The sequence below is a fragment of the Podarcis muralis genome, chromosome 13 (genome assembly GCF_964188315.1).
Source record: "Podarcis muralis chromosome 13, rPodMur119.hap1.1, whole genome shotgun sequence".
In the NCBI taxonomy this organism is placed as follows: domain Eukaryota; kingdom Metazoa; phylum Chordata; class Lepidosauria; order Squamata; family Lacertidae; genus Podarcis; species Podarcis muralis.
Genome location: NC_135667.1, coordinates 15,545,773 through 15,558,081, shown reverse-complemented (window position 1 = coordinate 15,558,081; position 12,309 = coordinate 15,545,773). Strand labels below are relative to the sequence as shown.

General features: G+C 48.1%; 1 protein-coding gene across 2 annotated transcripts in view; it reads left to right on the top strand.

The window, feature by feature from the left end:
- LOC114582861 (apoptosis-associated speck-like protein containing a CARD) overlaps positions 1-12,309 on the top strand; it is a 24,836-nt gene extending 12,527 nt beyond the window's left edge. The window contains exons 2-3 of one of the 2 annotated variants that reach the window (XM_077917962.1): positions 5,277-5,599; positions 8,277-12,309. In XM_077917962.1, coding sequence (XP_077774088.1) covers positions 5,323-5,599; positions 8,277-8,557 — 558 coding nt within the window. In that variant the 5' untranslated portion in view covers positions 5,277-5,322 and the 3' untranslated portion in view covers positions 8,558-12,309. Of the gene's footprint in view, positions 1-5,226; positions 5,600-8,276 lie in introns of those variants that run through there. The other variant, XM_077917961.1, reaches the window with a different exon arrangement.

Below are 12,309 nucleotides of genomic sequence, written 5' to 3'. Positions count from 1 at the left end.
GCAGGGCTCGCCCGTTCCCGGCAAGGGGAGGCGACTAGGCCTCAAAGGCCTCATGAGTAGGGGCGGCGTTTATAGTGGAGCCGGCCAAGGCCTGTGAGGCGAGAGTGAACATGTGGCAGCAAGAGAGAGCAGGCGGGCGGGCAGAGGGATTGCCAGTCCGGCCGCAAGGCAGCAGCAGCAGCAGGGGTTTGCCCTGGGCCTGGGGGGAGCCTGCCTCCCTGCCTCTTGCGTCCGAAGACACCGGGTGGTAGCGGCAATTGCTGGGCAGACCGGGTTCAGGACCCTGGTGGGCCGGATATGGCCCGCAGACTGTAATTTGAGGACCCCTGATCTAGGCCAACCCCCTGCAATGGAGGAATATACAGCTCTCCCATACAGGGAGCAAACCTGCAATCTTGGTGTTATCAGCACCACGCTCTAACTAACTGAGCTATCCACATAGGAAGCTGCCTTACACTGAATAAGACCATTGGTCTAGCTCACACTCAGTATTATCTATACAGTGGTACCTCAGATTAAGTACTTAATTCATTCCAGAGGTCCGTACTTAATCTGAAACTGTTCTTAACATGAAGCACCACTTTAGCTAATGGGGCCTCCTGCTGCTGCCGCACCGCCGCTGCACGATTTCTGTTCTCATCCTGAAGCAAAGTTCTTAACCCAAGGTACTCTTTCTGGGTTAGCGGAGTCTGTAACCTGTTGCAGCAGTCCTGGATATGTTGAACGGCCAAATCCTGGATGAAGAACAGTACCAAAAAATCTCTTCAAGGGAAACTAACCAAGAAAAAAATGAGGGAAGTCTACTTAAAATCACAGTATTATCTTGGAAAGTTAATTTAATGTTTTGGTGGTTCTTGCTTAATGGTGTTATCTTACCATTGCACCACATCAAGCGGGAAGAGCCCCAGTCGCAACGAGGCCGCCTAGCCCGACACACCACCACCTGCCGAACCATCCTTTGTACAGAATTTGTATCCAGAAATGACCATGCCCCACCTGTTCTCTCCATTCCACCAGATTTTTAAATTTGCTTTTCATTCAAATTGGAAGGATAACAAAAGCAGAATGCGTGTCAGCTACATAAAAAGCAAACTGTAAACAAAGCACTGGGGCATAGCTGTCAAGTGTCCCTTATTTGAAGGGACAGTCCCTTTTTCCAGTGCCATGTCCCGCTGCTGTCCCTTATTGATGGATGTCCCTTAAATGATGTCCCTTAAATTTCAAAGGAAGCAGCTCCTCTCCTTCCCTCCCTCCCTCCCTGCCGGCCAGGGAGGAGGGAGGCTCCAACTGTGTTGCTTGCTGTGTTGTTCACCCAATAAGAAGTCTAAGAACGACTGGGAGGTGGAGCTTGTATGCCTTGTGTGTGGCTAGTTAATGCAAGCTGAGGAGGTTTTTGAATGCTGGATGCCATTTTGTTGTATGTGCTGCTGCAAACTTTGCAGTGCAAAGCCAGGCTGGGGAGCCATCTTAAGTGGAGGCTGCATAGGCCTTGTGGTGCATGTGATTCAGATTCTATTCAGTTGAACCCCTGGTTACAAAGTTGGTTGGACAGTGTTCTCGAAGCTACCAGCATGAGTTTGACCAGACTGCAGGAAGACAGGAAGACTGGAGTGCCTAGAACAGGTGAGGCTGCAGGTCCCTTATTTTGGCTGCTGGTCCCTTATTTTCAAATCTGTAAATTGACAGCTGTGCACTGGGGTGCAAAGAGAGGCAAGGTTTGACGTAAGTATAGGAGGCAAAACACAAAGAACATCAAAGGAAGGAAAGAGTATCCAAGAATGAAGCCCCAAAGAGGAAGGAACTGGAAGTAAACCAAAGTTTCTTTGCATCTGTACTTGTTTTTATAAATATTGCCAAATAAAGTCATGCTTCATCGTAGTTTCAAGTGTAGCTTGTTCATAGGTGTTATGAAAAGCCACCAGATGGCAGCAAAGTCCACTGGTTTAGCCTCACAAAACCTTCTGCAGATGTGTAAGCTTAGCCAAAACAGCAGTACAGTGGTACCTTGGTTTACGAACTTAATCCGTTCTGGAGGTCCGTTCTTAAACCAAAGCGTTCTTAAACCAAAGCATACTTTCCCATAGAAAGTAATGGAAAATGGATTAATCCGTTCCAGATGATGAAAAACAACCCTTAAAACAGCAATTTAACATGAATTTTACTATCTAACGAGGCCATTGATCCATAAAATGAAAGCAATAAACAATGTACTATACTGTAAAATCAATAAAACAGTATTAATGATTTTTTAAAAAATGAAAACGTGATTTTTTTTCTCTTACCTGCACTGATGATAGTCATTATTTGAATGGGGGGTCGGAGTCCTCTTCCAGATTCACAACCGGTGACTCCTCTCCTGCCATTCTGTCCCTTGCAGACTCACATAAACAAAGAAACAAGACAGAATCCCAAAATTTCCCACTCACCCCCTCCCACAGGATGGGTGGCCTTACCTGGCCCGGTGCCACCCAACTTGCTACTAGCTGGGGTTGAGGCGAGGGCTGGTAAAGAGCTGATGCTTTTCATCCCAGGCTCACTTACAGGTTCACCGCTGGACTTCACTCTTGGTCTTGGTTAGGTAAGTGTTCCTCGCCAGAGTGCTGGGCCTCCTGCGGCTGGAGCCTGGCAGCGGAGGCCAAGTGGAGGCCACGCAGGCGCCAGGGCCTAGCTCCGGGCAGTGGCACAGCCTACTGAGGCCTGGTTTGTATACCAAAAGAAGTTCACAAGCAGTTCCAGGTTCGAAGTGTTTATAATCCAAAAAGTTTGTTAACTGGGTTGTTCATAACTCGAGGTACCACTGTATATACAACCTTTCTATTCTAGGAGTGCAAATTGATAACTATGAGGATGCTTATGGCACTGCTAATGGTTCCTCTTGCACAGGGAGTCACTCCCTTGCTGGCTCACCTGCGGAAGAGCATTTGGTTGCATCTGGAAGTGAGAGCTGGACCATAAAGAAGGCTGATCGCCGAAGAATTGATGCTTTTGAATTATGGTGCTGGAGAAGACTCTTGAGAGTCCCGTGGACTGCAAGAAGATCAAATGCATCCATTTTTAAGGAAATCAGCCCTGAGTGCTCACTGGAAGGACAGATCCTGAAGCTGAGGCTCCAATACTTTGGCCACCTCATGAGAAGAGAAGACTCCCTGGAAAAGGCCCTGATGTTGGAAAAGATGGAGGGCACAAGGAGAAGGGGGCGACAGAGGACGAGATGGTTGGACAGTGTTCTTGAAGCTACAAACATGAGTCTGACCACACTGCGGGAGGCGGTGGAAGACAGGAGTGCCTGGCGTACTCTGGTCCATGGGTCACGAAGAGTCGGACACGACTAAACGACTAAACAACAACAAGTGTGTGTGCGTAAAGCTTGCACTTGTTGAATGACTGCCTGTCGTGCGTCGAAAGCCTCTGACATGGGAGGGAAAAAACTAAGCGGCAGGCAAGAGGTTTGCCCCATCAGTCTATCAGAAAACTCGAGCGAAATATGTGAAGTATCATGCCGTAGGTTTATAGAAAAGGGACGACTTCTTTCGAGGTTTACAAGAACAAACCAGTGCATCTGACTTCCTGTGCATCTGAGTTCCTGGGATGTTTACAAGAACAGACCAGCGCCTGGCTGTTCGCATTGCTTTCCTCTTTATTTCTTACAAACTTGCTCCGTCCCCCACTGGCAGAGGAAGGGGGGCGGGGAGTGTACCGCTCCCGGCACCATCGGAGAGGTTGTTACCATCGCGGCCACCCCCGGACACATGCCATGCACCCCCATGCTGCCTGCCAGGCCCCCACGGGCTGCGGTCCTCGCCCCTGCAGGCGACGCCCCATGCCCCCGGGATGCTCGCCATGCCCTCGCAGGTGGCGTGCCACAACCCCAGGACGTGCGCCGCACCCCTGCGGGGCGGCATGCCACGCCACCGGGGTGCACGTCACTCCCCCCAGGACACGCACCAGCCACACCCCCGCCTGCTCTCTACCCCCCCCCCCCCGGTGTCGGAGCGTGCAGCTTCTCCACTGCCCTCCCCCCACCCCTATCTCTCCAGAATTTCGCTCCTGCAAGAGCCGTGTGCTGCAGACCCGCCAAGTGTCCCTATTTTCAAAGGACAGTCCCAGATTTACAGGTTACTGATTTGATCCTGGAATGTCCCACTTTTAATTAAAGGTAAAGGTAAAGGTACCCCTGCCCGTACGGGCCAGTCTTGACAGACTCTAGGGTTGTGCGCCCATCTCACTCAAGAGGCCGGGGGCCAGCGCTGTCCGAAGACACTTCCGGGTCACGTGGCCAGCGTGACGAAGCTGCTCTGGCGAACCAGAGCAGCACACGGAAACGCCGTTTACCTTCCCGCTAGTAAGCGGTCCCTATTTATCTACTTGCACCCGGGGGTGCTTTCGAACTGCTAGGTTGGCAGGCGCTGGGACCGAACAACGGGAGCGCACCTCGCCGCGGGGATTCGAACCGCCGACCTTTCAATCAGCAAGCCCTAGGCGCTGAGGCTTTTACCCACAGTGCCACCTGCGTCCCTCACTTTTCCTTAGGATGTTCCTATTTTCATCGGAGACATATTGGAAGGTATGGAGTTTTGCCACCCCCTTGCCAAGGAGATATAAGTAACTAGGGAATCTAAAGGCAGCCTTGCATAGGGAAGGTTTTTTTTAAGTTTAATGTTTTATTATGTTATTTTATATATGCTGGAAGCCGCTCAGAGTGGCTGGGGCAACCCAGTCAGATGGACGGGGTATAAATAATGTTGTTGTTGTTATTCCCCTATTTTCATCAGAGAAATGTTGGAGGTTATGCCTGCAACAACTTGGCGCCTGGACGCCCTTTGCAAGCGCTCTCTCGTGCAAATGCTTATACAGTGGTACCTCGGGTTAAGTACTTAATTCGCTCCGGAGGCCCGTTCTTAACCTGAAACTGTTCTTAACCTGAAGCACCGCTTTAGCTAATCGGGCCTCCCGCTGCCGCAGCGCTATTTCTGTTCTCATCCTAAAGCAAAATTCTTAACCCGAGATTTCTGGGTTAGCGGAGTCTTTAACCTGAAGCGTCTGTAACCAGAGGTACCACTGTAATGGGAAAGTCCGTCTCCGCCCAGCGCGCTGAGAAAAGAGACAGAAAAGCGCGGGAGGGCGCATGGGCACGTTTCCGTCCCCATTGTAGCTTTCACTCAGGCCAGCCTCTCTCCTCCCGCCGCTGCACCAATCGGAGTCCAGCATCCCCCCCCCCCCCGGCCAACCCAGCCCGGGCTTTGTATCAGGCACGATGCTTGCTTTCAATTTTGCAGCTTCCGCGAAGCGAGGTTGATTTCTTGCTGGCTCTGAAGGCGCGCCATGGCGAGGAGCGCGCGGGACTGCCTGCTGGATTGCCTGGAGAACTTGGAGGAGGGCGAGCTGAGGAGGTTCAAGGCCAAGCTGCACGAGTTCCCCGTGCGCCCGGGCTACGCCAACATCCCCCGAGGGCGGCTGCAGAAGGCGGATGCGCTGGACCTCAAAGACCTGCTGGTCAGCTTCTACACCGAGGAGTACGCCGTGCAGCTGACCGCCGAGGTGCTGGAAGCCATCAACTGCAAGGACCGCGCCGAGGAGCTCCTGGCCGCCACCGGGAACAGTAAGGAGCGGCTGGGGAGGGAGAGCGGCGCCCGATCCTAAGGATCGCCAAGGTGGGTCTGGAGGGGAGCGAAACTTTCGCCTGGTCCCGAGTTCGGCGGCTTTGCAGCTGCTGCTGCTGCAGCCAGAGGAGATCCTCCGGAGGTGGGAAGAGGCGGTAGAGTAAAGCTGGTTGAGGTTCGTCGGCACTCACTTAGCAAAATTGGGGAGTGGGCACTTCCACTGAAAAGCCTCGTCTCGCCACGTAACTTGCCCTTTTCGCTTCTCTCCATCTAGCTTCGTAACTACATGAAGGAGAATAAACTGCGATGAGGGAGGATTTCAAAATGAAATAGTAACTCTCTGATCGCTCATCTGCAGAACAGTTTTATTTGCGTTGAAGTACTGTAGTTGAGAATTACATTACAGAGAACATAAGATAGAAAATAATAAATAAATAACGTCTTTTGCAAGCAAAGACTGTCATGCACAAGCTTGACTTTAAAAAAACTATGCATTCGGGGCTTTTTTTCCTGCTTTCCTGGAAATGCCTCTGTTCAGTTGTTTTCGCTTTCGTGTATTTCATAACGCCCTTTCCATCTATGGACTTTAGAAACTGCCTTGTTCTTCTTTTAACTCATTCTTTGCTTACATTCTGCCCCATGAGGGCTAAACTTTGTACTGCAACGAACTCCCGGACTTGCTCAGGTTTAAGTGAGCAATTTCGCACCGCGAGACATTTCAAGCTTAAAGCCTTTATTTCATTTCCCATTTGCTTTAGAAATGCAAGGTTGCCTCTCAGCTCATGCCAGAGAGGTTTCAGCAGCAATAAAACGAATAACCAAACTGCTGATAGGCAGCTCTGAAAAATATGGATTGAACTTTTCCAGTTTATATTTCTTGGCACAGGGCGGGGCACAAGCACCTCAGAGTCACAAAGAAATAAGGCAACAGTTCCATGGAATAATTCTGACAACATGAAAAAACATGCATAGTTAGAGAAAGGATAGAGAAAATGTGCTCAGCTTCACTTCTTTAAAACATTTTTAAATGGAAAGCTATTTAGGATCTTTTTCTTTAAGGGAGTCTGAATTTTCACCCAGGATTTTATGCCCCTTTGCACCCCTTCCCAAAAGATTCTCCTCGCCTCTGTGCTCTGTATTAGGAATTAAAAGTGCAAAAGACCCCAGAGGAAGTGCCATGTTTAAATTTCACATCTAGTTATGCCGTGGTTGGAGGGTTGTTTATGTCCTCTTTGAGAAAGGTGTACTCTTGAAGCGGACAGGGTCACCAGGTGTCAGCAGCAATAAAATAAATAACCAGACTGCTGATTTGCAGCTCTGAAAAATACAGGTTGGACTTTGTCCCTGTGTACTTGCTTGGAGCATTACGGACAGGACTTATAGCTCTACACTTCCTCCCTACCCTCCATTACCAACAACAGCAACCAACACCTCTTCCATCAGTTTTGGTGTTTGCCAGTCCTGGTTAAATGGAGCCCATTAAATGAGGCTCAAACAACTTTAAATCTGCTCTGAGAAATAGCTGGCCGTTGACAACAGTGGCCGACAATAAAAGACAATAAAAAAAATCCCCACAAAATATTATTTTGTTTTCTGTTTACTTGAACTTTAAAATAGGTTTACACCAACAGCTTGATTTAACTGTAATGTTTTAAGATCTAATAGGCCACAAGAAGGGACATGGGTGGCGCTGTGGGTTAAACCACAGAGCCCTAGGGCTTGCCGATCAGAAGGTCGGCGGTTCGAATCCCCGCGACGGGGTGAGGTCCCGTTGCTCGGTCCCTGCTCCTGCCAACCTAGCAGTTCGAAAGCATGAAGTGCAAGTAGATAAATACATACCACTCCAGTGGGAAGGTAAACGGTGTTTCCATGTGCTGCTCTGGTTCGCCAGAAGCGGCTTAGTCATGCTGGCCACATGACCCAGAAGCTGTACACTGGCTCCCTTGGCCAGTAAAGCGAGATGAGCACCACAACCCCAGAGTCGTCCGCAACTGGACCTAAGGGTCAGGGGTCCCTTTGTAGGCCACAAGATGTTGTGAACCTGAAGTTACTCATGTTGGCTCCGAAAGCCTCTCCTAGCCACAAATTCCACAAATTTAAGGTCAAAATAGGATGGATGGAAGAACCTTTGCTATATACAAATTTCTCTCTTTTCTATCCTGCCTCTTCCTGGCTTCTCTGGTTCCCACAGTTGGAATTATGCATGCCTTGGCTGCAATTTGGAGCCTTTTAGAGAGCTTCTGACATGAATCTAGGATACCCCATGCTTTTCCTTCTGTGATCACATTTGCTTGTTTTGCACCTTGACAAATGCATTTTTTTTCTTTTGTCTCTCTGATATTTGCAGTTCAGTGCAGACCCCTGTGCCTTGCACCAATGCCTCTCAAGTCATAGTGTAGTCAAGGCTGGTCAAGTTGCTGTCATTATTTATTGGTTGATATACTGCTTAAAGCCTAAACTGGCTTTTAAGGAGTTCTCAAAACAGTTACGACTTTACCCAAAGAATTCTGGGAACTGTAGGCAGATAAGCTACTAGGAATGTTCTGTTAGCAATCCTTCCCCTCATGGAACTACAATTCCCAGGGCGTGGGGGAGGAGGGAATGAGTTGGGCAACCAGTTTTAAGCCCGAAGTGTGAACGTGTAGTAAGATTTCCGTTCTTTCTCTTTCCTTGTAGGACCACAGCTTCGAAACTCTTCCAACATGCACTTCATCGTGCGGCACAGGGAGGCGCTAATCCAACGGACCACCTCAGTGGAACCGGTGCTGGATAAATTGTATGGCTCCGTCCTCAGTGATGAGCAATATCAAAGAATCACTGCCAAGACAACTAGCCCAGACAAGATGCGAGAGCTCTACAGGCTTGTGCCAAGCTGGGACCTACGGTGCAAGGATATGCTGTACGAGGCACTGAAGGCCAAAAACCCACATCTCGTGAAAGACCTGGAAGGGCAATGAGGCCCCAAGGGAAGGCAGGAGGCAAGACCCCTTTCAAGGCACCAGAAATCCACCTCCCTATTGCCAGGAGACTCCTACAGACAAAGCCATACCATGTATTTTCCCAAGCACTCACTATGCTCCAGTCAGGACACTGTGCAAAGGCAAGAATAGCCCACAACCATAGCAGGGCTCTCATAGTCAGAGCTGCTGTGCAACCTGGGAAGGCAATAGGGGAATCTGGTTCTGTTGTTCAGGCCTTTGGGGTGGGGCAGGGGACAGTTTTCAACATGTATCCTAACACAACCCAGTGGTGCTGATTAGGCCTGCCAGGCATAGCTGTCAATGTTTTTAAGGGAAATTCCCTTATACCGAATAGGATTCCTCACAAGGAAAGGGAAAAGTTGACAGCTATGCTGCCAAGCCTCCCCATTTGGCTCGCCCTGCTCTTTTGGCCAAGCCACACCCACCTTCCATGCACCTGCTGTCAGGCTTGGGGCAGGTAAGGATGCAGCTGGGCCATGCAGGGGCTGCGTGTCACTTGACTGGAGGCAGCATCTGTGCAGTGGTACCTTGGTTCTCAAACTTAATCCGTTCCGGAAGTCCGTTCCAAAACCAAAGCGTTCCAAAACCAAGGTGCGCTTTTCCATAGAAAGTAATGCAAAATGAATTAATCTGTTCCAGACTTTTTTTAAAAAAAACAACCCTAAAACAGCAATTTAACATGAATTTTGCTATCTAGCGTGACCATTGATCCGTAAAATGAAAGCAATAAACAGTGTACTGCAGTCGCACAATCAGTCACTCAGTAGCTGGACTGGGTTCCACACAGTCACAAAAACAAAACAAAAAGAGCCACAAAAACAAAAACGCAAAATAAATAGGAAAAACAGACAGACCTCAGCGTAACACTCAAATCGGAAGTGTGGCACTCAAAACGGAGCACTTTCAGCTTCTGAAAAAAGTTCTCAAACTGGAACACTTAACTTCCGGGTTGCTGTGTTTGGGTTCCAAGTTATTTGAGTACCAAGGTGTTTGAGAACCAAGGTATCACTGTATAACACTTTGCAAGCTGCAATGAATGTTGGGGCTTGCTCAGCACTGTGCTAGGGAACCCCGATGATCAGCTGATAATTGGAGATTCTGGGCCCATTGCTATACTGAATGGGATCACCTGACTTCATTGTGACAATGGGTGATTGACATGTAGGCAGACTGAATCACGGAGTAGATGGATAGACCCATTCAGTTTGCCCAAATTCCTTTCAGAACCACTCACTCTTTTGTGCTGGTAAGAGTGGAAGCTCAAGAGGTCCTTGTCAGGCCTTTGGGGTTTTTTTAAAGTCCACTTTTGAATTCCCAAATTTATGCACTTCGCAGTTCAGACAGGGAAGAAGGTGGCTGTTATAGGCACAGCCCAGTGTGAGTATCTTGAGTCATTTGGGTGTGAGATGAAACAAGAGTAGCAATCTGAATCCTTTAGGGCAGGAATAGCTGGCATGTTGCTCTCCAGATGTTGTGCTCCACAGTTCCTGTCAGCCCAGCCAACAGGTAGAGGGGCCAGGTATGCGGTGCTGAAAAAGAGGATATCAGTTTGCATATAGTGATTTATATGTATGGGTGCAAATTTAGAAATAATTACTGCAGTTTAAATAAAAAATACATATCATGGTGGGGATGACAGTCAGTCTGCCTGCTCACCTACCTGCCAGGTACTACTGACACTAGACGGACAACTTCAAAGCTATCCATCTTTCTTTTTATGGTTCTTTATCTTAAAGCAGACTTGGACTGGGCAGTCCTCAAAAAGAGGACAGTCCTCTTTAATGCAGGACACATGGCTACCCTAGGCCAGTAGTCAAGTCTGCAGGGAGTTGTAGTCCACCACTTTGGCTACTCCCACTCTAGGGGGTGCCATTTTGTTTTGTATTCTGGGTAGAAAGTGACTCTGAAGGCGAGCCCCTTGGTGCGGTTGTCAGATTTCCTGGATTCCAGGCTTTCCTTCCAGTGCCCAGGTAGCACAATATTCTGTCTCTATACTACAGTTTCTACCTCCCCCACCCCATCCCTAAAAGGCCCACAACCCTAATTCCAATTTCAAAAGGCGTTGGAACTAACCTTAAAAAGCCCTCTGCAAGCAATCAGTTCAGACAGTTCAGAGAGAAGGGGTTTCTCATTTCTGGCTATAGCCACTCTGTCCACTTTCATGTGCCCCCTGACAGAGATTACTTCTTGGGAAATGTGCATTCTGCCTTTTGCACTGCAGAACTGTAGCAGCGTAGAGCAAAGAGGCAAGGAAACCTCTGGAGGTCCTGATGTTAGATCCCAAATTCTATCATCTCTGACTATGCTGGCAGCAGGTTCATTCATTGGCTGTTGAACATATTCCATCTTCATTTAACTGTGGGTTTTTTTGGGGTGTGGGGGAGCAGTGTTGACGTTTTTAAGATTTTCTCTTCTGAAAACCCGATGGTTCCCCTCAGTGTTAGAAACTCAGATATATATACTAGGTGCCATAAAATTAGGCGCCAAATGGCATCTCACAGCTAAGCTATGATCACCAAAACAGAATGCCTATTTGCCAGGGGGTTGGACTAGATGACCCTCGGTGTCCCCTCTAGTGCTACAATTCTAGGATTCTATGATCTCAACTACACTGCTTGTCAACAGTTCTCTTGACCCAGTATGCAAGAAGGAGAAACGCACACTGTGGAAATGGAAATGGTATTAACTATGGACTAGGACAGAGGTTTTTAAACTGTGACCACCAGCCTGGCATCCAGAAATCTCCATGTAGTCGTGTGCCAGTAGCAAAACACGCCTGGGAAAATTTAAACACTGGTTTGCCTAAGCATGCTGACATCACCGCCTTGTTTCTCGGCAACGCTATTTCGACTCCACTTCTGTTGTCACTTGCTCTCCTCCCAATCAGGAAAAAGTAATGTTAAGTGATCTGCCCTAATTGTGGTCTGTGGTGAGCCTGTGCTAAGCCCCTCTAGTGGAGGTCATAGAGTCATACAATGACAAGGAAGGTGGGAGGGACTGTGTGACTTACCCATGTTTGCTAATATGATTCTGCCAAGGAAGTTATGGTTTTGACAGAATCCAGACACTTTTAGTCTTTTGCTGAAAATCCAAGCAGTTAAAGCATATAGTGGCAAATTAATTAACTGATCGTTTATTGTCCTTTAACACACACCAGGTAGACTCATTAAGTGAGCCATCTTTGCTGCCCTGATATCTCCAATCTATCTGTTAATCCCTGTTGTGAATACTATTCCCTGTTCACACCTCCCAGCTCCTTTCAAAGGAATAAGGAAGGTGCACAAAGGGTGAAATTAGGTTTTTGTCATGACAGCAGATGATCTTGTAAATTGCTTTTAAAACTCCCATCAGCCCCAGCCAGCAAGGCCAGTGATCAGGGGTGATGGGAGTCTGTGGTGCAGAATAACAATAAATGTTATGAACTAAAATAAAATTTTGAATACACAGCTTTTGATGCAAATCGCTCTGCTACAAGGAACCACCTTTGCCTCTTCTTTTTGTCATTCCTTTTTCTCATTCCATTTTATCAGACAGTTCTTGTCAATATTTCCTAAGATGTGCCAACGCAATGTGAATTTTTATGAAACTGGGGGGGGGGGGGGGAACCATGCTTCATCAACTCAGGACTTTGTTACATATAAAAAGGATATGGAAAAGGAATGTTTGTGAAGTGATGTTATATGTGCCTTACGAATGGATTTTAGTAAATGTGACCTTCCCAATTCCAA